At 41.9% G+C, this 27515-nt stretch overlaps 1 protein-coding gene across 1 annotated transcript in view; it reads right to left on the minus strand.

Annotated features, from left to right (window-relative positions):
• Positions 1-27515, minus strand: part of LOC122814914 (probable ATP-dependent RNA helicase DDX43) — a 1494383-nt gene that overhangs the window by 703910 nt on the left and 762958 nt on the right. The window contains exons 8-9 of the mRNA XM_044087182.1: positions 22172-22235; positions 3227-3322 (exon numbers count right to left, since the gene is read on the minus strand). Coding sequence (XP_043943117.1) covers positions 3227-3322; positions 22172-22235 — 160 coding nt within the window. The remainder of the gene's footprint in view (positions 1-3226; positions 3323-22171; positions 22236-27515) is intronic.

The following is a 27515-nucleotide window of genomic DNA, read 5'->3' on the forward strand; positions in this document are numbered from 1 at the left end:
AGATCACATTGCATGGCTTGAAATTGGTAGTGGTTTGTTCGTACCTGGTAGCAAAGCAATCATCTGGAAGCCTTGTCTATTTGTGTGTGTAGATAGGTGTTTTGAAAATCAAGACAGCACATCCAGTCCACTACCTGCATGGATGGCAGTATGGAATGCTCTCTGATCTTCTGGAAAGTTTTCTTTACAAATCATTTTAGCTGACCTAAATTTAGAATCGTCCAGATTCCTTGGTCTTTCAGGGCACTAAAGGATCTAGAGTAAAATCTGGACCTTCTCTGATTTGGTGGGGACTCCTTGGATTGCTTTCTTGAGGTGGCGGATTTGGACATGCTTTGAGGCTGCTTTTCTTTGGATAGGACTGGAGGAGGTTGAGAAATCTGTGCTGGGGGTGGTATGAAAAACAGAACACAAAAGTCACTGGCTATGATTCTACTTACTCATGAATCCGTCAAGATGGCCATCCACACCAGAGTTGACAAAGAATTGTCTCCAGACTGCCTCTTGAGGGGAACAGTCAGGCAAACCTTTAGGGAGAAAAATCCTTGGAAGGATCCCCTACCTCCCTGGTTACTAGGGCTACTTTTTCATCTGGGGCAGCATTCAGACAAAATTCTCCTCTACTAAGATCCACAGTCAAGAAAAATTGTGCTCATTGTAGCCACTTACATCTCCACTGTGAAGAGAGTTCTACACATGGCAACTGTCTCAGATTTACTAACGCTTTCTGAGAAATATCCCTCTGAAACCGAACCATATGTACCATACAGTTCAAATCTCTGATGAAGAATGTACTGGACACAAACTTGCTTCCCATAGCCTATCCATCATCCTGGAATCTTTGTTAGGTGGGGATGGATAGTTTGGGCATCCCCTCGGACTTCCTTTGCGGCTGCAGCTACCATTATGGAGTCTACAAGAGGTCCTATGCTCCAACAAGAACTGTCTTGGGGGGGGGGGTCCAAAGGAATCTGACTTAACTGGGATTGGCTCAACCACATCTGGTTCCTTCTATACCTTGCTGCAGATCATGCCTACAAGTTTGTCAGATGGAAAGGAATTATAGGCCTCCTGCACGATCTGTTCGTCAGGGTAGATGGGGGTCCATGGAACAAGATTCCCTCCATCACTTTCAGAATTCCACTGAAGGAAGTGTACTCTGGAAGGAATTTGGGTGAACCCCTCTTCCAAGATATCTCTACATTGTTTAAAAGCTCTACATTAGTCATTTACATACACTCATCACTTGACTGTCCTCTATGTTCCAATAACCCCTGAATATCGTATGCAGATTTATACAACTTTTACAGTAGCCATAATTAAATGCCAGTGCTTTACCTGGATTCAGTGATGACATTTCCTTAGCTCCAGTATTACAAATGAAAGCAAATAGGCTTTATATGGTGGTGTGGTTACGATCCCAAGAAATATATTCAATTAACTAATTTAGATGCTATTTATTCCTCTTGCTATGCAACTCATGTTATTTGGATGAAGTCCTTGGTGATTGTTGGATGAAACAGCTCAAAGTCTGTTTAGGTTCATAGGTAATATTAAGGCTGCCTGATTCCATTACAGACAAAGGTGCCAAATCAGGGATGATTTTCCTGTTTTTTTGCTGTCATATGAAATATTATGTCTGGCTAACCAAACTAGTCTAATTTGTATGTTTTCTAAGATATGACAATTTGAGAAAGTTTAGCAAAACCTAGAACCTCAGAAAACACAGCCAGGAAACGTCACCAACAAGAACAAGTAGATGAATCCTTTATTAGAAAATGGCAATACACGTAAAAACAAGCGCTTTCGCTTGGTAAAATACCGAGCTTTTTTAAGTTAATCTTGCAGTACAATTAATCTGTATATATAAGGAAGTATAAAACCATGTGGTTTAGCAAAAATATATAATTCTGGGTTTGTGTGAATTAATATGCAATACTGTTTATGCAAAGACCATGAGTGCACTTATTATCACCGCAAAAAAACACTTGTTACTGATAACATTGCCATCTGTAAAGTTGTAATAGTTTTTATTGTTCACAAAATATTTACAATTTTGTTATCTTATGCTTTTGAAGTTAATTTTTCAGAAAATGCTATAGAATGCACAGATGTGTGTAGTCTTCTAGAGGTGTGACATCCTATACCATATAGGTGTTAATAAGGTAACACACAAGCTGGGGAAGGCAACAGGGGACCACAGAGTCCTTTTCCATCCAGATTCTTACTTCTTTCAGATTTTTCCCGGTTAGGGGTTGCCACAGTAAATCACCTGTCCGCTCATGATTGGCAGTGGAGTTTTTTATGGTGTTGAGTTGCCAGCCCGGCACCCAACCTTCCAGAAAAGGCACACAGACACACGCACTCACGCCTAGGGCCAATTAAGAGTGCCCAATCGGATCTATATTAGAAGACGGACTGTTTAGGTGATCGAACACCTAAACATTGATGGTCTAATATCAAACCGCACAATGTTGAACGTCTCAGGGAAATACATCCCTCAGCCACAACACACAAAAAATTACTTTACATCTAAATTAAGTGGGGGGCTTCGCCCCCCACCCCCCTGATCTTTCCCTGCGTTAAATCGTCCAGTCGCCATTTTTTGCTTTCGATATTAGAAGATCGATGTTTAGTTGTTCGATCACCTAAACATTCTGTCTTCTAATATAGACAATCCACCTACAGCATGTCTTTGGGATGTGGAAGGAAACTGGAGCATCCGGAGGAAACTCACTCGACCACAGGGCGGACATGCAGACTCCACACAGAAGCACCCTGGCAGAGGATCGAACCAGAGAACCTCTTGCTGTGAGGCGGCAACGCTAACCGCTGCACCACCACAGATTCTTACTGATTCAATAAATTACAAGATTACTGGCTTCTTTCTACAGTGTACCATACCATTGTAAGAATGCAGTCTTCCATCAGAGCTTGGGTTCCACTGAAGGATCAGTGTGCCTGTTTTTAACTGGCTGACATCTGAAAGGGGATGGGCACAGGCTGGATTTTGACTGGATGGTTTCTGCATGTTTGAAACGTTACAGACTTTAAATAACCAGAGGTGTGCATTCAGTTGCAGGGCTTTTGATAGTGCCCTAACATACAATACAGAGAAAACAAGTAACTTCAAAGGAGGAGGAAGTAAACATCATACATACTTTGCTGACTCAATGCACTATGGGAACTTCATTCATTTCAAAACCAGACACACAAAAAGACAAACCAGTAATCCAACAAATGGTGAACGACCAGCACAAAAAGCAGCAGCAAGTCCAGCACGGATAAAAATTCCTTTAGAAGGTTTATTAGCAAATTTGTACTTAAAAACAATAAAAAAGTATGTGAGATACTAGTACTTTCATCCTAGTACCTTCCAGAACTTCCTCAGATAAATCTAAAAACACTACACTCAACTTAGCCCTTAAATAATCTCCGTTGAAGCCACTTTTCCTCTTCTCCAGATTTCGTAACCACAAAACCACACTGAAGAAACCCCTCGGGTCTTGGCAGGCAAACAAATCCAATAAAAGGCTAAAGGAGCGTTAACTAAGTTCACGACAATAAAGTTTAGTAAAATAAAAACGTGTTTAATCCACAAATCGATAACAGTTTAGCGCTTTCACTCATGTAAGTTGAGCTTCTCCAGATTTAAAGATAGTGTTCAAAAACATTACATATTACAGCTTTAGCTCCTAAAGCCTAGCAAACATAAAATTTACTTTTAATTACTTAAAAAACAAGTATGCAACAATAAATTTATAAAGAAAATATTTAAGATATTGAAAAATTAAACAGGCACTTGTATAAAATATATTACTAATAAACGATAAATGAAAATTGGAAACAAGCATATTTATTCATTCATTTCCTACCCCATTCTAATATGTTAAACAAGGTATTAGAAGTATTATACAAGGATACAGAATAAAACTTAAAAAAAAAACATCAAAAACACAAAAGATTTGTATCATCTTCAATGGGAAGTGAACCCAGGACCTTCTGCATATAAGACAGATGCAATAACCACTACACTACAATCATCTTTTAAGGGCTTTTATTCTCAACAAACAAGCTAAATTACAATTACCATAAATTCCTGGGGTTTAAAAGCATCAAAAAAGATCTGCCAGTACAATTCCCTTATTTCCAGCTGTACTTGCCAATACCCCCCCCCCCCCCCCGTTTCCCAGCATCCACTTTTTTTTAAATAACAAATATGAAGGAGTGCTCAGGGTAAATTACTACATGCTGTGCCAGGGCACTTGTATTTTTGTTCTTTGTAATATACACATGTTCATATATTCAAGACCTTAAAGCCCATTTAGTTCTTCTGGTGTCTTCAAGGCATTGGACACCAATTCCATTCTTGAAGCTGCTACTTGGTCTTCCGTCCATACCTTTACTTAGCATTATAATTTGGATATGGTTTCTAGCATGAGAACAAGGCTTTGCTGAAACCATTTTATGTGGGTTTGTTGAGGGCTCTTCTCAGCCTTCCACCTCCCATTCTGTTTCTTGAGCTTTTTTACTCCCCCTTCTACGTGGACTACTCCAACAGTGATATGGAAGGACAAAGTACAGTTTTGTAAAATCTTAGCATAATAGTACATGCACTCGTCTTCACTGTTGCAGTTTTGCTTCCTCCTTCCAACCCCATCCTATTTATTCTGTGTTTTTTTTCGTTTTTGATGTGCATGAACTCCTTTGTCCTATGGAGACTGTTCTTTTCTACAGCAATTCAGTTCTGGCTATTTGTATCTGTACATCCTTTTAATGCCCTACATTCTGTGCAGGAAGCTCAGATGTGACCTAAGGCACATTCAAGATCTTTAAGCTTTTGAATACTGGCCGAGTGTCTGCCTGCCCTGGGCGGGAGATCCCTTCTATGTGGAATAGTACAAAAGCGATCTAGAAGGGCATCTTCCTTTTTCTCTTGTCATTCAGCATTTCTGACTTTGTGGTGGTAGTGGGATTAATACAAATTGTCCTTTCTCTGAAAGAGGAAAACATATTTCAGAATTATTCTGGTACCAAAAAAGGAGCCTCTTAGGCACCAATCAGAACTTTTCTTTCTAAACCAGTCTAAAAGTCACAATGTTTAAAATGTTATCCCCTCACATCCTGTTAACCCTGATTTGTCCTTTAATTTTTTAGGAACCATACAGCTATAGGATATGCATCACAGTCCTATAGTCTCAATATTAAAATGTTTAGGCTTTTCTGTGTCTGTATTGTACTTAAAAGCCTTTCCCACTACCCTTAGAGTTGCAAACTTCTTCAAGGAAGTTCAAAAAATGTGTAGCCCCAGTGAAAGCAGACTGCAACGTATTCACATTTGTCCCTACTTAGGTGACTTGCTTTACTTTGCAGAGTCCTTTTCAAAGTGTTAGGAATCTCATTTGGATGAGTTATCTCCTTCACAAACTGGGATTTCAAGATAACATACATAAATCTTGTTTGACACCTCACAAAACTGTTTTCCTAGGGTGTCTCCTAGATACCTTAGTTCTAGAGATATACCTTTTCCCTTAGTTTTTCCATTTAGGATTAAAACTTTAGCAAGGAAATTTCACAGGATACCAACTTTCAAAGGCATCCATAACTCTCATGATTTATCTAGCTGGATTCTACATGAGAGCGATTCAACGGTACCACCAACACCCTGACATTCAGATTTCTGTATCTGGATTTGTAGAAAAAAAAATCCTGTCATGGGGAGACCTGTTTAATCTGATTCCAGATCTCCCAGGATCCAACAGTCTTAACTACAGAATCCTCAAACTTTGTTCAGGGAGCAGTGTCTATTTTAACCAAACAAAAAAATAAGTCTTAAAAAAGATCCTCCCTCTTCTACCCCTTTTTACTTTTCTTCAAACTATCACCTGTGTACAAGTTAATAGCTATACAATGTCACTGCCACTACCAATGTCAAAATTCAAATTAAGAATATTCTACTCCCTACTACCACTCCTACTTATCCCCTTACCTTCTCACCACCTATGAACATCAAAGCTACCTAGGTTTCCACTATCCTAGAGCCCAAACCACAATTCCGATAGAATCAAATAAGTTACATTACTTAATAAATCCCTTCACACCTAACCCCTTACATACTATATACCACCATCCTATTAGAACCAGATATGTCAACCCCAAAACTAAAAGATACCAAAGTCTGATACTTAAATATTTGAAACTCACAATCAGATTACAACGCAATCTAACTATGGATGGAGACATCCACCCAAACCCTAGACCATCTTCACCCGTAAACACTACCACCAAAACCACTTTGCCCACTAACTCCCAAACCTTAAACAAATCCACCAAGTCTCTCTTGCTTAGTTACCTACACTTTAGAAGTATAAATAAGATTCAGCACCTTCAAGCCTCTTAGATGTTCTTTCCCCAGATATACTATGTCTTACTGAAACCTGGCTAAAACCATCAACAGCAGACAATGAGATAATCCCTCCAGGTTACAACATACTAAGGCTTGACCGTACCACTAGTAAAGGAGGTGGGGTAGCTGTTCTCTATAAAAGTACGCTAGAGATGACCTATGTCGCTACACAACCCAAGTAGATAATGCTGAAATTCTCATTACTAAGCTACATAATAAGGACAAATGCATAAATATTGTCTGTGTATATATTCCCCCCAGGTAACAACACAAACACCCTAGAAGATATTCTATGCTGGCTGTCAAGTACCTACCCCCAAGAAACCATTGTTCTTGGTGACTAACAGACTGGAGCTTCTGTTCCTCAGATCCCCCTACTCTCCATGTACACCTATATGGATTTAAACAGGTCATATTCTCCCCCCCCCCACTAGGATCAGTAAATGCAACAATAAAGAAAGCACCCTAGACTGGATACTCAGCACCACTGATCCCTACATGTATAAAAGCTGGGACCCTGCCTGATGACATAAGTGATCACTTTCTTACCTATATAAATCGGGCACAAGGCTGACATCCCTAAACTACCCACTTATAAAACAATAAGGAACAATAAGAAATGTATCCCAGCTAGTTTCGAAAACTATCTCAAAGCATGCAATTGGTCAGTTCTTAAGCATCTACCACTGGAAAAAGCTGTAACGTACTTTAATACCAAATTCCTAGCCATCCTTGACACCCACGCACCAGCAAGATCGATTAGAACTAAAACCAAAGTCGCCCCATGGCTCTCAAAAGAAACCAGACAAAAAAAATGTCACTTAGAAACAAAGCCTGGGCAACCTGGCATACCACAAAAGTCCCCACATATCAACTTAGATATAGACAGCTAAGGAATGACTAAACAATCCATTATGATAGACAAAAAAAACTATTACTGCCATCTACAACAGAAGCACCAAAACCAACCTTAAAAGTTTTGGTTAGGTATAAACAAACTCCTGCACCTAGGACAATCCACCACTCCTTCCCCCTTGGCTACTAAACAAAAACCTCCTGATGTAGTTGCCAATACCTTTAAAATAGCTTCTTTACTGAAACCATCCAGCAACTAGCTAGCCAACTATCTCCCGGTTGCCCAAACCCAAATGACGCCTTACCTAGCTCCCAACTCTCCTTTAACTTTCAACCAGTTTCCATTTCACTTATCTGTATACTACTCAAGAAATTAAAACCAACCCCCTTATCTGCAGATCTCCTCCCAGCAGAGTATCTTCAAAAAGTCACAGATGTCATAGCATATTCCGTTCCCATCCTGAACAATATCTGAGGCTACCATCCCCTCCGTCTGGAAGCTATCCCATGTAATTCCACTCCATAAAGGGGGCAGCTCCACTGAATTGTCAAATTACAGACCCATAGCTATCCTGTCATCCCTAGCAAAAACTATGGAGAAATGTATCCACAAACAACTCATGAACTACCTTATCAAACCTAACACTCAGCATGGCTTTAGACCATTCCATAGTACTACCTCGGCCCTCCTCTCCTTTGCTAATGTCATCAACCAAAATCGAAATAATAATAAACTTTCCTCAGCACTCTTTCTTGATCTTTCCAAGGCCTTCAACATGGTTAACTATCAACTCCTGATTCTCACACTGAAAACAGTCTCCTTTGACAACCAGACTCTCAACTGGCTCCAATCATATCTGAGTGGTAGACAGCAAGCTGTCCTACGGCTGGATAAACTAACTTTCTACCAATCACCCTTGAAGTCCCCCAGGGATCCATATTAGGACCTCTCCTATTTTCCATCTTTATTAATGACTTGTACAAAATCATCCCAAATACAACCTGTGTACAATATGCGGATGATTTGACTTTAATATGCTCAGCCACCTCCTCTACTGACCTTCAGATATTATCCCAAACTACTTTTAACACAGTGGAAAACTGGCTCCTTAACCAGCGACTGATATTAAATCCTAACAAAATTAAACTATTGCTTTTCTCCCCCACTAGTAGATCCTCCTTACCAACCTTTACTATAAAATCTAACAATGGCACTGTCATTTCTCCAGACCTCTCTACCAAACTCTTAGACGTAATAGTTGACACTAACCTTAAGTTTGACATGCAACTTAACCCAACTATTAACATTCGATAAAAAAAACATGGCTCACTTTACAGGATTAAACCCTACCCAACTCCACTAGCTAGAACTGTCATTGCCTGAATACATCTACTCTCCACCCTCCTTTATGCCTCCCCTTTATTCACAAACTTGAGTAAAACTAACCTTAAACTTTCAAGTTGCTATAATCACAATGACAGATTCACCACTGGTGCAGCCTACAGAATGCATCACTGCATTAACCTAAACTCTCTAGAGTGGCTGGAATTACGTAATCTACTTCAGGTCAACCAGCTAATAGTGGCATACAAGGTTCTCTATCAAACTGAAAATACGCCTGTACTTGTTAACCTTATCACTCCCCACAGTAACCTTAAGGCACTACGCTCATCCAGCAAACTCAGTTCAAACATTCAAAACTAACAACTTAGCTGGGGAATCTGTTTGCCAACTCTGTGGGCAAAACTTGGAGCTCCCTTCCTGTTGAACTTACTTCAGAACTCTCTGTAACACAATTCAAAACAAAATCTAATACAGTACTTAAACACATGTTGGCTATGTCCATACGACAATCCTGACCAACTCCTACCTTACATTCATGTGCTAAAACGGGACTTCCTGATCCACTCTGACAGCATCCTAAGTGTATGTCTATAATCTATTAGCATTGTATTATATTGTTAGACTGAGGTTGAATTTCACTATGCTTAATGAAATACTGCTCTAAACTTAATTGTTTTTAACGTGTATTTGAAATAGTATTTTGTATGCATGTCTGAAGCTTTTCTCCCCAGGCCTCCGCTAAAAATGGACATGTATCCAGTCAGACTATCCCGGTCAACAAATGTAAAATAAATAAATAAAACTGCAGGGACTTTAGGACAAAAAGAATAGCAAAACACAAGCAAAAGCTGCTGGCAGTAATAATGCTCTCAAAAAAACCTCCAACTATTCTCTCTCTCATATCGCCTACTTAGAGGCGATCTCTGCTCGACTTACAAAGCCATGTCTGACACAGCTCTGTTAGAAATGCTACATCTAAAGAAATCCCAATCCCTCAACACCACATGCTCCACAGACCTCAACCTCATTACCACAATGGCACAGTGGTGCAGCAGTAGTGTTGTCACCTCACAGCAAGAGGTTCTCCGGTTAGATTCTCAGCTGGGGTGCCTTCTGTGTGGAGTGTGTATGTCCTCCCTGCGTTCATGTGGGCTTCCTCCGGGTGCTCCTGTTTCCTCCCACATTCAAAGACATGCATCTGGAACGTTTCTCGCCAGGCCTCCCTGAAAATTGGCTTTGTTCCAAGTCGGACTTTCCCAGTTAACAAATGTTAAATAAATAAATAAATAAATAAAAATCAACAGAACAAGCTGGAGGACAGGCTCATAACCCAGAGACTGCCCATGCTATGAAATAGACTTCCCATACATGTCAAACAGAGCACCTCACTGGCCCTCCAAGATAAATCTTGATGAATGGATGGGGAAATAGAAAATTCACCCCGGGGATCACTTCCATGACTCCACTCGACAGAGGCACTGGGAACTAAGGTCGGGTGGCACGATATCAGGGTAATCCTATGAGGTAAGGCTTGTAAAGGGTCTAGGGCCATTAGCCTAGTACACACCTATGAGCCTATGAACTCGCAATCATCTATGGTCCCCTGGACCATAAAATTATTGCATACAACACTGGGGGGGGGGGGGGGCAGGGGCTAGGTCTCACCCGTTCCGCAGACTAGCAATGGTAGCCTAGGAAATAGCTTTTCAGCACAATCTCACTCTGCAGGCATCTTGCATTCTGTCAGAGCAAAATATTGTGGAGACAAGCTAAACAAAACAAAGACAGCTCATCAAAAATGGAAGCTGAATTAGAGGGTCTTTCCAGGAATTGATCCAGCTGTGGGAACCCCTCAGCTTTATTCACCTCCATTCACATCAAACTGCAAAATTCTACTCCAGTGCTCCTTGTAAACAGGATTAGAGACGGACTCATTTTCATTTTCTTGGAAGGGGATATTCCTGTATGCTTTTTCATTCCTTCCACTGTTATTCCAGGGTCATTATGAAGATTCAGGAGGACTATCCAAAGATCTTTGTGTTCACCCCCTTCTGGCCCAGGTAGCAGTTTCTCCTTTCTTCTGGAAATGGCCAAGGGCAGCTAAAAGTTTCCTCATGAACTGGACCTACTCAAAATGAGAGGTTGATTGGTACATCTCAATATGTAACTTCAACTAACTGCTTGCATGATTGAGTTTTAATACCTTTTAGGCACCTACTTGAGGATGGCAGTGGATATTAATAGGGGCAAAGAAATCTGCTACTAGGAAATAAAATGTTATGTACTCACAGTAACGTTCCATCTGTGTTGTTCATTTTCATTCTTTCTCAACTGATGGGTTTGGATTAGAGACTCTGATTCAACTTGGTCATGTCTACCAGATCATCAAATCAAAAACTTTCGAGATCCTCCCTTTACCCATAATGCCCCATCAACCTAACACACCTCAGATCAAGTTTGCTGCTTCAAGATATAAAGAGACAACCTTTTATGTATCTATTTGCCATTTGTTAACCAGGTTAATCCAGCTGAGCGTGGCCCATTTTCAGTGGAGACCTGAGGAGAAAAGCTCCAGTTTACAGAAAAGTGAATTATTTACAAGAAAGTATATGAACAAAGAATACAAATGTTGACATGCAGTACTGAAACAAAGACTATTTGTACACAAGTATATAAACAAAGAATACAGATGATGACATGCAGTATTGAAACAAAGTGCATAGACGTGGAGAGCAACAAGAATTAATGTTTACAATTTTGTTTTGTAAGTATTTCGAATATGTGAGGAAACAGTCAGGAAAAACATATACTTTACCAGGTAGCATAACAATATAAAACTTTTCAGCAGTTTGAGTAAAATTTGCTATGTACAGAGGGTAGATGTTATAAGGACGAGAAGGTACATTTTGTTAATGTTTGAAAGGAGAGAATGTGGACACAGTATTCTGAAAATGTAGAAGAGAAGTTGGAGAGATGGAGTGGAAAAGGATGATTAAGGGGGATTATGACAAGGGCAGGTTCTAGAGTTAAGGAATTAGTTTTGATGAGACTAGTACAATTAATGCTACAAATGTCAGGAGGATGCTTATTTCAGGCTTGGGAGGTTGAGTTTTTATAGAGGAGTTTGCCAGTATTTATATTTACCTATTTATCTATTACATAAATTAACAAATGCAGAAAAGGAAGCTGGAGCTCAAACAAACAACAAGGGTTCCTGTACAACTCTTACATCTTTCCAGAAGCAAAGGATGGGGGCAGGTGGGTGGGAAGTGAGGAAAAATGAAAATGGACAGCAAAGATGTAATGTTATGGTGAGTACTTAAAGGAGAACTCCTCCCTAGAACTAAAAAAAAACTTTTTTTCACCGTTTCCTGACCTATTTTAACACCTTAAAATCACGCTAAGTGCTTTATTTTTACTTTTAGCCCGTTTTCCACAACATGGCTACCAATGGGGCTTGATGTATCAACATGATCTTGTTCTTCCTCAACCCTTTTTCTTTCCCATAATGCTTTGCATAACTCATGCAGGATATAAGGAAGTAACTGTGAATTCCCATGCCATTGACATATAACGGGATTTCTGAGAGTCATTGTCACCCTCTTATACCTTCTGCAAAAGGACGGCTTCTTTTCTGTCTTTAATCATCCTCATTTATGTTTGGATCAGAGCTTGTTTTACACTATACTTAGAAGTTATTCAGCTATAGCCAGAAAAGTAGCTGAATTGCAGGCCTTTGTTCAAGGTATTCTTTTGTAGTCCAAAAGGAAATTACAATCCCCTCCCCCACACTACTGCAGTGGTTATAAAATTGTCACTGCGCTGAGAATTCAGAATCAAATGCAATTGACAGCTCATAATGGAAAGGAAGGGGCTTCCAATATAAATCTCTTCCCCTCTGCCTGCAATAGGAAGCTCTATTTATTTAAATAGTTTCGTTATTTTTTTCTGGATGCAAGTAGCAGAACCAGCTAGATTATTTTTTTTATTACTAGTAACAACTGATTTACTCCTCTACTCCCTTACCCTCTGTGAAGAGACTCCAATGGGGAGTCAATGTGTGTCCTTTTATACTTCCTCTTCAGATGTACCTTCTCAGTGGGATGTTCAGGTTAGGTGTCAGAAGTGAGAGGAAGTTCCTGTAATGGAAATGGAGAGACCCGACCCACCTCCTCAGAGCCAAAACTCCTGAAGGCAGTTCTAGACCTCCCTCAGATCTGCACCTTGGGGGTGGAACCTGATCCGAACTGTCCATGGCTGAGGCTCTGAGAGGAAAGGACAGAGCTGACAAAATAAGAGCCAATCCTATTCCAATCAGACCAAACGCTGACACCTCAGCTCAGAGACCCATTCTGATCCGAAAGCATCAGAGCAGAACTAGCCAAGAATATAGCTGGAGGGAGGAAGAAGTTTTCCTCTAATCAGACACCAGACCTCTCATGCATCTCAGATCCTGGGTCTCCAAAAACACAAGACAGATCAGAAGAGGAGAGAAAATAGCTTTAGCAGTTGTAAGAATACTCGAATCCAGCAGGGATGGAGCAAGACTTCCATCTGGATCTGAGCTCTGAGAAACATTCACATCATCTTATCCAAGTGGGATTCAGACAAGCTCCCCGAAAACCTAGACGAAGAAGTGGAAAGAGGCCTAAATTGCATCCTGTTGTTTGAAGATACCTCGAAGGTGGGGTAGGAGATAATAGCTTGATACTGTACTCAGGAGTAGTACTCCCATAAGAAGAACCCTACTTAGGATCGAGGGTGTTGTTGTTGAACTAACTGATTATAGCAACCTTAGGATCTGACCAACAAGTCTTGGGATCCAACCGTGTCAGATCTGATGACTCTCTGTCTTTGTCAGAGGCTCCAAGGAAGACCTGGGAGACTTCGGAAGGGAGTGGTCTTGCTGTGCTTGGAGGGGTTATGAGCCCCTGAAGTGGAAGCCAGAAGACCTATTAGGATCCGTTTATTACTACTAAAGCCCTACAGTTGAAAGTGCAGCAAATCTTACATGCCATTTCTAGATGTTCAGCCCCTATATAATACATGCACTCCTTGTGGGCATCTGAATTTGGAACTTTATGTCCACAAGAAGTGCACTTTTTGAAACCTATGGGTTTTTGACATATGTGTGAAGAAACCCACACTGTCTGAAAACAGAGAGATTACACCCACACACAGAGTAAAACATTTTTTTTTATTTTACAGAAATTACAAAAAAACAAAAAAGTTCTGTTACCAACCAAGGTAAGCAAGAAATACTCTAAATTATGGGTAAATAGTAGTACCAGAAATAGTAATCAAATACTATTTAAATACTGTATAGAAAAAAGGGAAAGAAACGCCCTAAAGCCAGCGAGGGAAACTGAGATAGAGGATGGTATGATAGATTAATATATAAAAAATGCCAATAAAAGTTTTATAACTCAAAAAACTAATTATAGCTTGAGAGCTTGGAAAATCTGCATCTGCTTGCAATGGTGGCAAATGAGAGCTGAGGCTTTGGGGATGCAATAGTGCATTATGGGTAGAGGGAGGAGCTCGAAAGCTGGATCCTAAGTCTGGAATAAGTGGGAGAGTCCTCGGATCCAAACTCATATGTTGAGGAAGAACAAAAAGGACATCAGATCAAACTGATCACTTTTATTTTCATAGAACCAAAGACTTCAGGAAAACTGAAGTTGTCTGTGCACATCCAAAATATGGAGCATATACTCTCCCTTATTTGAAAAGTTTGGAAAGAAAACTGGTAGATTAATGACCTGACTTACGTTGGACTCATTATGCAAGAAAGATGGGTTGGTTCACAAAGATACCCTGTCTTTGTGAAAAAACAGGTAAAGAGGTTTATAAGACAGAACCTGGAGTTCAGATACTCGTCTAGCCAGAGGAAGGAGAACCAAATCTGTTGAGTCTAGAAGGGTGCAATGAGGACAACTGTGCTCTTCAATTGAAATGCTTTCTGTAGAAATTTGGGAATGAGAGGTAATGATGGGCAAGTGTAAAGGAGACCGGAGGGCCAATCGTGGACTATAGCATCTCTCGGTGACTTCCCCACTGGAGGATTAGGGCAATGAACCTGCTGCACTTGTTGAGATGAAATGCAAACAGATCACAGCATGGCTGGCCCCAGGGATGGAAAATCCTTTCCTCCAATTTGACACAGAGACCACTGTTGAGGCATCAGAATGAACCTGCTTAGTTTTTCCTCAATCACAATGGATTTCCACAGAATGTGTGTTCCTATCAGAAAGCGACCAGAAAAGCTCTCCCACTGCTACACACTCATTGTTTCTCGACAAAGTGGATAAGATCTGGTTCCTCCCTATTTGCTGATGTACCAGAACACTGACATTGTCAGTCAGAATGGCAACTGTCCCGGATGGGAGACCATCTTGAAAGGCCTGCAACAGTAGAACTGCTCTCATTTCCAGAACACTGATATGCATCTCGGCCTCTCTGAGGGACCACATACCTTGGACTGTCCTTATCAAATAGTGACACCCCCCCCCCCCAAGTCGGGAGGTCTCTGTGGTCACTGTGGCTCCAGGCAGGGAACAAATGGATGACCTTCCGAGAGTTCATTTGCATGAGTCCACTAAAGAAGGCACCGTTTCCATGCCTTTGTGATGTTGACTGGAGCAGTTAAGAGATGTTCAAGATTGGACCATTGATTCGACAACATCCACTGAATTATTCGCATATGAAATCTGGCCAGAGGAACGTTTGTGATAGCTGTTGCCATGGATCCCAAGGTTTATAAAACTAATTGGGCTGGAAGAGTAGAATTTTGTATTACTTTCCTGACCTGGGATCTCACGATATAAATTTGAGTAGAGGGAAGAAACACTATCTGACTGACTGTCTAGATGAGCACCTATGAACTCCAGACTCTGGGTAGGCATGAGTTGTGATTTATTGTAATTGATCATGATGCTTTGACTGTGATGTCTAGATGGACGCACAATTGAAGCAAGCAGTCCCTTGCCTGTAGGAGTAAATGCTTGGTTGGGGGAGTAAATGCTTGGTTGGGGCAGTTAGGAGCCAGTCATCCAGGTATGAAAACACTTGGAATCCCAGCAGTCCCAAGTGAGCTGCTACTAATGCCATTTATTTGCTGAACATCCTGGGAGCTATGGTGGGACCAAAGGGCAATGTCCTCAACTGGTAATGACAGTCTCCCAGTCGAAAGGGAAGACATCTTCTGGAGTACCTGTTCATTTTAATGTGATAGTATGCATCTGGAAGATCTACCAAGCACATCCAATTATCTTTTTGCAGTAATGGCAAAATGGAATGAACCATGGCCATCCAAAACTTTTAATATTGTATGAACTGATTTAGTTTGCTGAGATCCAGGACTGGTCTCGTGTCCCCTGTCTATTTGTGGCACCAAAAAGTATTTTGAGTAGGTTCTGGATCCTCTCTGGTTTGGAGGGACTTCCAAGATGACTCTTTTCTAGCAGCTTTTTTTTTCTTCTAGAGCTGCTGCTTCAATCTGATTGGGCAGTACACTGAAGATTCTTTTTCATATTTGCTGGTGGGGTTCAGGAAAATGGTACAGTATAACCTCTGGATATGATTCTCTGCACCCAGGAATATTTTGTTATACATAGCCAGGCTCACTAGTGCAGAGACAAATGTCCCCCTGACTGCCTCCAGAGGGAAACAGTTGGGTCTCCCTTCAGGAACACTGGTATGGCTTATCTGAAAATCCTTGGTTCTGCAGGCCATCTCTGCCACAAGGATGGTATCCTCCATTCGAGTTCCTCCCACTGCCTCTAAAAGAACTACCTCTGCATAAATCTTGAAAAGGACCCTGGGATTTGTGAAACCACATTTTTCTACCTCCTCATTAATTCCTTGGGAAAGGTCTTTGATAGTTGAAAAATTGTACATCCATAGTACACAGGGTCTTTTTCTCTTGCTCACATCTGGAGAGCGTGTCTTACCTTGGGGATGGTCAAGGAAGATCCATCAAAAGGCACATTAATGAAGACTTAAAGGGCTTCCCAAAACCATATAATTGCATTCAGGCATGTCTCCTAATGGCTATGTCTGAACCCACTGCCTGTGGGGTACCTTCTGCTGCATGGGAGATCAACTACATGGACGCATTAGAAATAGAGTGGACGGTGGCCATGTGCAAGGAGATTCTATTTAGATTCTCAGTAGTCATGGACCCAGAATGTGATTTGGAAAGCTCTGGTCAAATCTCTCTACAACCTTGTAAAATGTGCCAGATAGTTCAGGAACCTGAGGCCAAAGGTTGACTAAGCATATATGCACTTACCAAATCTGTCCAAAGCTCTTGCCTCTATGTTAGGAGAATGGACAGAAGAACTCTCTGCCAGTTCTTTCTTAATGGCTGCTGCCACAACCACAGCACTGACCAGGTCTCACTGCTACAGTGTGCCCAGTACTTTGGGGGTGGGGGCCTAGAATTTGGCAGGTCTTGGAGTAGTTTCTACAGTATCCTGTTCCTTTTTGCCCAGCGAAAAACAAGATCAATGAGTTTGTAGGGCAGGGTGGTCACCCACGTAGTAGACGAGACAGACCCGAACACCTCCAGGAAAACGGATACCTCCTAGGAGGTAGTATCAGAGGACCAGCCAATCCTCTTTTTTTGGGGGGGGGGATCTAAGATATCACCAAAGGAGACATCTTCAGGTGGAGATCTGGGGGTACCCATCCCCTTCATCAAAATCTGTGTCCACTGTGAGAGATTCCTGAGGGAAATCTAGGTATCTCCTTCTCAAATGTTTCTCTTCCAAGGGACTTCCTCAGTGGGGTGTTCTGGCAAAGTATCAGAAGAGATGAAGATGTCCTGAGTGACCTACTGGAGACTAGGTCAGGCTTGCTGTCCCCTTGGAATGGATGGACAAGGCTCAGAGCATAGAACTGGTCTGATCCCAGGGGGGCAGGGATGCCCCTTCTTTAGACAATGAGAAAGCCCTCTCCACAACCTCAAAGGCAGACCACCTAGGGGAAAAAGAAGTTTACTGTAAAGCCAACAGTAGTTCCCGAATCATCTCTTACAACTCCACCTGAGGAGGGAGTCAGACCAGAGCTGTCCAATGCTGAAACCCTGAGGGGAAGAAATGGCTATGAGAGCTTTAGAGTAAACTCCAAACCCCTCTGGTCCCGGTGCCGACACTTCGGCTTCAAGAGTCCTCTAGCTCTGAAAGGCTCAGGGCCAGGAGACTCAGGGAAATTATTGGAGTCAAAGAGCAGTCTTAAGATCTGATTACGACACCCCCAAGGGTTTTGGATCAGAGGGCTCCAAAATGGTGGGTCTGATTGGAAAAGGAGTTGCTAAGGGGAAGAAGGCAAAGGACGACTCTCAGGTCCAATGGGAGTCTGAGCCAGGAGCACTCGCATCTTGATCTGTGCTCTAAAAAAATTCCTCATCTTTCTATCAACATCAGCTTCTGATAAGCTTCTTAAGACTGTGAAGGATGGAGGTTTGAAATGCCTACACAGAAATCCCTCCAAGAAAGGTGAAGGAAGCCATGAAGTGACCAGATCCAGTAGGAGCAGAGGATTTTGGATCCAAGGAGACCTAGATTTTGAAGTAGTCAGATCTGACTTTGTGCATTTTAGAAGGAGGGTGCAATGAAGGAGGCAAAGACTGTGAGCGGCCTGGGGACCTTTTACAAGACTCCTTTTCCTTGATAACTGAAGCTGGCTTCCCCTCGTCAGGTTTTTTGGTAGAGTTTGAGCCCCAGGCAAGTAGAAGACGAAGGATGACGACTTCCTCTTAACACCAATTTATTTCTAAGGCCAGTAATAGTTCTGGAGTTAAATTCACAACAAAATAACAATCCGCATCTAAGTGCGTGAGTCCTAAGCAATAAACACATTCCCTGGGGGCATCTGAGTAGGGAAGCTTATGCCCACAGGTAATACACTTTTTAAATCCAACTGGCTTGCCAGACATTGTTATCCAAGAAAGACAACTGCCTAAAGACCAATGGCAGAGACGTGTTTTTTTTTTTTTTTTTTAATAGAACAAAAAAATAAAGGGAAAAGAAAAGAATGTCCAACAATGGTAGAAAGAGTAGTTTTAAAAGGAGGAGAAGAGTACCAACGATGCTACTTTAAGAGGTACTGAGAAAACGTAGCTAAAAAAGTGTACTGCAAACTGCTCAGAAAGATTATGTACTGCAGATAGGGGAATAAGAGAAATAATTCTAAATCAATAACTCATAAAGAAAGGTTAAATATATCTCCAAAGCCTGAGTGACAGGATCTGCACCTGAAGCTGAATGACAGCAAACGAGATCTGAGTTATGTTAGGTTGGCAGGGCATTATGGTAAAGGGAGGAGCTCAACAGTTTTGGATCTAATGATCTGGTAAAAGCAGCTGAGTTGAATAAGAGTCTCAGACCTTGACCAATCAGTTGATACATCATCAGATCCCATATTAGCAAATGGAAAAGATTTTCTAGTTGGTGCCAAAACAAGAACCAGGACTTTAAGACTAGTATTCCTCTGGCTCTACAATATTTTGCAAGAAATGTTATCCTCAGGCCTTTCATACTCCTCTATCAAGGTTCATCTGTTGTCTATTTCAGCAGGTCTGTCCAATGATCCACCCCTTTCAATGCATTCTCATCTTAAAATGTTTTTGAAAGGGGTCTGGCAAACCAGTCTACCTGGAAAACAGGTGACGCCTCCTTGAGATCACAGCTTTGTTTTGGAAAAAATAACTCAGACTCCATCTGAACCAGTCCACCAGGTGGATATGAAGATCATAACATGGAAAACAGTTTTACTAATTAAACTAACTTCTGCAAGAAAAGTGTCAAAGTTGTAAGCTCTCATGATGGGTCAAACTTCTCATTTTATAAAAGTAAGGTTTCTTTGAGAATGAATTCTTCACTTATGATTAAAGTGCTACCAGAATTTACTTTGGCCTAGCTTATCCACCCCTCTCCATGAATGAAATAAAATGAGGGAGAAAGGATTTTTCATAACCAGAGTGGTCTTTGGACATCCAGAGATGACTCTGGCAGAAACAAAACCTTCAGAAGCTCTAATCAGTTAATCATTTCTTATGAAGGTATGAAAAGAGGACAACTTGTTTCAAACCATCTCCAAATGGTTGTCACATGCCATTTACTTTTATTATACCCACCACAAGTCAATTCAAGGCAGGGTCAAGGTACACAATACTAAAGCCTTGACTTCAGTGGCTTTTCGGAGAGCTGTGAATTCTGGAAGTATTTTAGAATCAACAATTTGGTCCTCTGTACATATCTGTGCAAAGCACTACAAAGTAGATTTTTTCCAGGGCTAGTTCAGGCTTTGCTGGAACCATTCTCTGGGGCTACTGGATCCTCATCTTTCTTCCTCCCAGTTATAAACTTATGGCAGTCCACCTACAGCTAAGACTACTGCAGCACTGATCTGATCAAAAGACAAACATTCTACAGTTATGTTAAGTAAACTTCTCAAAACAGTAGATGCTCAAATGATCAATGATGCAGTGCCTGCTTCCCTCTATTCCATTTATTTTATTATAGTTTTAGTGCCAGGGTAAGGACAGTGTTTTTTATGTACCCAGTATTGAATTTTTTCAGGGCTCTAACTTCCCTGTCTCTGCTGATAGGTGCAAGCCTATCAGTTTTCTTAAGTTGCCGATTTTACTCTGCTCAAGCATCAACAGTTTGAATGGGTAGGACACACCATTAAGCTCTGGAAAATGGCCAGCTGTTATAACCTGGGTGGGATATAACCTATATAGTTAAGGTCACTGAAGCAGTGATCATTGGAACATCTACTGTTAAGGTTACTTATCCAACTATATTTTGCTGCACTGCTACTTTTTCTGATTGTGCCACTGCAATGGAAACTGACACTATTTCTCTTGGTTACTGCATCTGAAACTACTGGGTTAGGCTACCCAATTTAAATTTGACTCGTTAACAAATTTATTTATTTAGATTGGTTTACAGTTACTTTACTATTGCTACATATTACTAAACTTTTGTATTTCTGAACATCAAAATACATGTCCAGAATCTCCTAGTTACTGTACTAGCAGTCACATCACCTATTCTTGTATCCTTTAGTCACATCCCACATATCACCATTTAAGTCCAGTCCTTCACACCTTTCTGTTTTATACAGAGTACATCAAGTTATTTTGTTGTCCCATACACCTTGACTGCACCACTTATGGAATCTGTCATCTCTTGTCCCTTCATTAACCAGCCTGATAGCACTAGTTATTTTAAGGCAATGCAGCAACTGCCTCATGTCTCCCAAAACCCTTGTACCTCAAGATGGTTTAATATGTGAAAGATTAGGTATGTTATTGAACTCTGAACATATCCTTTCACATCAAAACCCAATTGGTTAAAGCAACACACATACTCCTACAACACAGAACACCTCTGCTATACTGCCTTATGCTGACACTGACACGGAAACATCAGCCATTAGTTTACACAGCAACACCTCCACCTTCACTGCATTCACCCATAGCCAGTACACATACTTCTAAAAAAAAAGAACACAAGGGTGCACACTCCAAGCCCTTAAGCACCAGGGAGACTGCATCTACCCACAGAAATGTTTTAGCAATAGCTGACTTCATCAGATTAAGGACACTACCATTACTATGCTGGATAAAAGTAAAGTGACAATCCGCGGTCTTTCCAGAGCCTGGAGCTTAATGAAGGCTCAGACTCCATCCTGACAGCGGCCTACTTGTGCTCAACCTACAGGAACATGTGGAAGTATACAACTGATCTTGGTAAGCATGCATCCAAGGCAGGAAAGGCACTGGTCTTGGGTGGTACTCAAAAATATTTGGCTTTAATTGGCCGTGCAAGCTGGCATTGTTCTGGAGGGATCAAATATGGGTTAGCTTGGTACGAGATGGTTAACGAGCTTTACTTTGCCAGGGATCATGTGCAACTCTCTTAACATTATGTTTGCATTCTGCCTAAAGTCACTGCTGCTCTTGCAGTGCTTTTTCTAGGCAGAGTACAAATGTTGGACATTCGAACCTAGCAAAGTGTAATTTGAAGCACAGTAAAATGGGTCTACTCAGTGCAGATACTTAACAAAAATGCCTGAACCTGAGGTAATGCTACAGCATAAACACATTCATGCATGTGTTGCTAAAAAGACATGGTTTAAAAGCAAAAAAAACATTCTCTACTCCTGGGTTTAGTACCTTTCAATGTCTCCATGTGTACTAGCAATTGTGGAAGCTTATTAGCATTCATCAAGGATATCATCATATCATGACTGATTAAGCTGGACTCCAAATTTGAAATCTTAAATGGGTAAATGGCCAAATCACTGTAAACAAAATTACCCTTTCAAGACATTTTTTTTGGGGGGGAGGTCTACTGATAGCTAATGACCAACATGGCCTGGTTGAAATCCCCATCAATCCCAAAAACCTCCATATTGAGGGAGTTCAGTTATCTGTCAATAAACTGGCTGTTGTAAAAGTGCAATGGTCAGCACATCCAGTGGATTTATTGACATTATGAATGTTAATTCCATTTTAAAACAATTCGCTATCCTACCAGGACACCAATTACCCTTGATTTTGTCCTTGCAAACATAGCTACTGTTTCATACACATCTCTATGTGCATCATCTTCCCTTGTAAAATAAGATCACAAATCAGTGACCTTTTCTTTAAAGCTGGTGGTACTGCCCCTCCAAATACTTGTGTTTAAGGATTTCTTAAAAGCAAATCTTCAATTACTTGAAGACCTAAATAAAACCTGATGTATTCCTCATTAGATGAATCCCATTACTAAAACTTCACCCAAGTCCAACTTTTACTTGCACTTAAAAGGTTGTACTGTTAAGTCCTTATATGTGCCAACTAAAATGGAAAATTACAAGCCCTCAAGGAGTTAAACACACATACTTAATGCTTATAAGAGATCTCATACTAGCCACCTTAAGAACACAAACATTCAAAGAGCTTAATGGTACCATTAAGAAGTATGAAGCCGAATATGAACTAAAAACCACCCATGAAAATGATAAAGTACAGTTGTGTAAGCTGCACTTTTCATAACAATATAGGTTTGAATTCCTCATTGCTGCAGTAGCCTTTGGCAACTTGGGGTGTATCCTGTACAGGATACTAGAACCGTCCAGACAATGAAAAGCACTGGCTTCCTCCCACACCTACACCCTGACTATTGATTGGTTAGCTTCTAGGAGGAATATCAGTAGTAAGTGTGTAGACGACAATTGGACTTCCTTGCCCAAATAAATACAGAAACCTTACTCATCCTGAAACACGCAAAAAAATAAGATATAAACATACAACTTTTACTCCACCAATTAAGTACATACAGTAGAAAGATGGTGGGTGTGAGCAGCTACTAAATCCTGCCTAGAAATTGTTTTTTACCATGGTGGCTAGAACAAGAAAATATACAGTAAGGAAAACCAACTTGAACTGTCTGCATTGACACAGTTTCTGTTCTTCCAGTCCAATACTAGGAGTTCCATGGCTGTATAATATCCTTATGGACTTAGTACTGACAAGACAATACCTCAATTGCAAAAGAATGACCAGAGTTTACAAAATTTATTTTCCCTGTCATTCAGATTCTGAAAGAAATGTGTGACAGAGAGAGTTAGTGTTGCTCGTCTGGTCAGGATAAAACAAACATTTGTGGGTGCTGTTCAAGCAGCTTTACTATGTACAAATGGTTCCCATTCACACTGCAGAAAGTACAGTTCTCTGAACTACATTTTGCCTAGACCATAACTCTGAATTTACACTTCTCCGAAACGGCACTTTGTCATCATACTGCAGTATGTATGAATAAATATACTGTGTCACTGAGTTAGTGTATATAATTAGCAGGGGGAGTGGGGTGCACAGCCCCCCACATGGGGGGTGCAGGAGGGCTTGCCCCCTGCATAAATTAGAGAAAATTAGTTAATGTAGTCTAACTTTTTTCCGTTTCAGCAAAGTGCAGTTTCGGAGAAGTGTAAATTCGGAGTTATGGTCTCGGAAAAGTGTGGTTCGGAGAAAGTACAGTTGTATACACTTACCATAAATATAGATGTTAGAGTGTATTCACTGTTGCATTCAGCACATTTGGGTTATGCCTGCCAGGGTAGCCCTCAGTCGGCCTGAATACCAGAGGCTTAGTATTTCTGCGTCTGTTGTCATCGCTTCAGGACTAACGTCAGGTCGTCAGTGTTATAAATTAAGGCAGCCGACGCTATTACATCAGTTTTTTTTTTTTGCCCTGTCAGGAGCTCCCAAGAGGGAGCTAGGTTATAGTGGAAGAACACCACCAGTAGAAAGTAAATACCAAAACATCCTTGTAAGGATAGAGAGAGAGAGAGGCAAGGGTGATGGAGGGAGGGAAACCAGGACTGCAACAGTGAATACACTCGAACATCTGCATTTATGGAAAGTGTACACAATAGTACTATGTTTTTCGTGTTTCACTGTTGCAGTCATCACATTTGGGTCGATTCCCAAAGCTAAGGAAAAGGGTGGTGGCAGTCAAGAAGACTGGGGGCTGGCTAGGATGCCCTACAAGACTGCTGTGGCAAAGCCTGCCCTGGATTTGGAGACGGTAGACAGATAGTAATGCTTGGTGAGGGTATGAACAGATGTTTATGTTGCAGCCTCCAGGATGTCCATGGTGGGGACCCCCTTCGAAGAAATCTACAGAGGTGGAGGTTGCTCTGGTAGAATGTGTCCTGACCCCCTTGGGGGGAAGATTTCCCATGCTGCTTGTAGCAGAAATGGATGCAGTGTTCCAACCATTTAGAAATGGTTTGTTTGGATATGGCCTTGTCCTCTGCTCCTGTAGCAAAGCTGACTAACAATTGATCAGTCTTCCTAAATGATTTAGTCCTGTCTGGGTAGAATCTGAGTCTGTACACATCTAGAGAGTGCAGAATCCTTTCCTCCTTGTTTTGTGGGTTAGGGAAAAAGGTGGGCAGATGAACTGATTGGTTGAGTGCCACACTGGACACCACTTTTGGCATGAAGGATGGGTTAGTCCTGAGGGAGAACCTGTCAGCGTGGAAAATGATGAAGGGCTCTAAAGCCATTAGTGCTTATAGCTCGGATACTCTTCTAGCTGAAGTGATGGCCAGAAGCAAAACTGTCTTCCAAGAGAGGAACTTTAACTCTTGCTGATGCTGGTGGTTCAAAGGGGGGGGGGGGGGCAGGGTGAGTTTTTCCAAAACAAAGTTCAGGTCCCAAGCTGGGGGTAGGTGCTCTTCTGGGTGGCCTCAAGTTGTTAGCCCCTCTTAGGAACTGTTTAAAGAGAGGGCGGGAGAAAAGAGGTGGTTCTGTGCTGAAATGAGCAGAGATGGCAGAGGCATGAATTTTAATGGAAGAGAAGGACAGACCTCTGTGTAGTAGGTCAGCCAGGTAATCCAGAATGAGAGGTAGGGAGGGCTGTGCAGTTCCGGCTCCCTTAGCCTGGATCTAGGTGCAAAACCTTTTCAACTTGTCAGCATAAAACTTTCTAGTGCTAGGGCATCTGGCCTCACATATAACATCTATAACTTGTTTGCTTAGATTGGCGGCTTGTGCAGTGGTCAGGGAATAAGCCAGGCTTGCCAGACTGAGGGTCTGCAACTGGGGATGCATGAATTCTCCATTCTTCTGGGCCAGGAGTGTTGGGATCTGAGGGAGATGTCATGGTGGCACTAGTGACAGGCTTCGCAGCAGAAGGTACCAGTGCTGGCATGGCCAGTCTGGGGCAATCAGGACTATCCTCATTTTTTCCTCCCTTACTTTGAGCAGTACCCTTGTAATGAGCGTTAGTGGGGAATGCATAGACAGAGGGGTTGACCCACTGGAAGGATAGAGCTTAGACTTTCCAGGCCTTGCTGTGAGGTTCCCTGGTGCAGAATTTGATGAGCTGATGGTTGGAGTGGGACACAAAGAGGTCGACTTTCAGGGCGCCCCAATTCTGGGTTACAAGGGTGAAGGTTCTTTGGTTTAGCTGCCACTCCTGTGGGTCCAGAAGATTTCTGCTTAAGTTGTCTGCCAGAAAATTTAGAGAGCCTGGCAGGAATTGTGCTAGCAGATGTAGTTGCATGGCTGAGACTGTGTGCCAAATGGTCATGGCGAGCCTGCAGAGGGTACAAGCGAGTCCTTCCCTGCTTGCTAACATACCACATCACAGTGGTGTTTGTCTGTTTTGATCAGTACAGCTCCCGGGGAGAGTAGGGGTCTGAAGGCTGTCAGTACTTGCTGAACAGCTAATATCTCTTTTTGGTTGATGTGCAGATGTATTTGATTTGGGCTCTATTGGCCCTGAATGCACCTGCCATCCAGGTGTGCACCCCAGGCATAGTCTGATGCATCTGTGGTGATGGTCTGTGCGACATGTGGTTGTGAGAAGAGTAGTCCCTTGTTGTGGTTGCATGCTGTTGCCCACCAAAGGAAATCTTAAACAAGGCATCAGTGGTATAAGAGTTTTCAGGTCTTGGGAGTGTTGACACCAAAGGCTTTTTAGGTACCACTGTAGTTTCTTCATCAACACCAAAGGCTTTTTGGGTACCACTGTAGTTTCCTCATATGCAGTCTGGCATATGGAATGAGTAGAATGCAAGAAGCCATGAACCTCAGAGCTTGCAGGATTTTCCTTGCGGATAACTGGGGTCTGGTGGCTAGTTGAGAAAAGTAGTTTGGCAGGTAGGTTTGTTTTTCTGGTGTAAGGAATGTCATCTGGGATGCAGTGTCCAGGCTTGCTCCAAGGAATACAATTTTTTGTGTGGGTACTAGTTTAGATTTCTTTTCGTTGATAGTATACTCCAGGGAGGTCAGTAGGTCCTTTACAAAGGTCAGGTGTCAGTAGGTCCTTTACAAAGGTCAGGTGTTTTAACAGCTTTTCCTGTCTAACTGAATCAGGCAGCTGTCGAATTACGGGTAAATCTGAATATTTCTTTGCCTGCAAAAATCAAAGGTGGGAGCCAGGCATTTTGTGAAAACTTTGGGAGCAGTGAATAAGCCAAAAAGTAGCACAGCGAATTGAAAGTGCAGTGATCTCACCCTGAAACGGAGATATTTCTTGCAAGATTCCCTGACTGGGATGTGTAGGTAGGGTAGACCTCTTTTAGGTCTAGGGTGACTAACCAAGTATCCTTGGAGAGCGCAGGTAGAAGCTGTTGGAGGGTGAGCATTTTTAATTTTGATCACCAGGAAAGTGTTTAGGATGGATAGATCAAGGATGGGGCTCCAGGTGCCCTCTTTTCTGGGTACCTGGAAGAGTCTGGAGTAGAAACCTTGGCCTACCTGTTCTGCAGGAATATGCTCTATTGCCCTCGACAGCAGGGAAAGGATTTGCTTTTTGGCCTCTGCCCACTGGTATGGGGAAAGATCTGGGAACCCTTTTGATGTTGGTAGTGTGTGGAAATAAAATTTGTATCCCTGGGACACTATGTTGAGGACCCAGTGGTCATTGCAATAGTGGCCCTGGTGCTTATGTGGAAGGAGAGTTTTCCTCCTAGGGGCAAGAGCAGGTGGGCAGAGGAAAGGGATGGAAGCGTGAAGTCATTGTGAGTTCTTACCATGAGGGGTTGGGCTTAGCACTCCCTGGTTCTGAAGAGGAGGAACTCCATTGCTTAGATGTCTGCATTCCCTGAGGCTGCTGTCTGGGAGTGCCTGCTTCCCTGGGGTCTGGGCAGAGTTGACCTGGAGGGGGCAGGAAAGGACCAGTGCTTGGAGGGGCAATGCCTACTGAACCTTGGTGGCTGGACCTGCAAGAAGTCTTTAACTGTTTGCATAGATTTAGCTTTTTCTTCCATCTTTTTTTTAAGACCTCCTCTGCCTTGGTGCCAAATAAGTTGTCTTTGTGCAGTGGTGCGTCCAATAATTTGGATTTGACATGGTCTGGCAAGGGCTGTTCCTTCAGCCAAGCATGCCTTCCAAGG

Source organism: Protopterus annectens, chromosome 1.part1 (genome assembly GCF_019279795.1).
Source record: "Protopterus annectens isolate FY-2018-M chromosome 1.part1, PAN1.0, whole genome shotgun sequence".
NCBI classification, from domain to species: Eukaryota; Metazoa; Chordata; order Ceratodontiformes; family Protopteridae; genus Protopterus; species Protopterus annectens.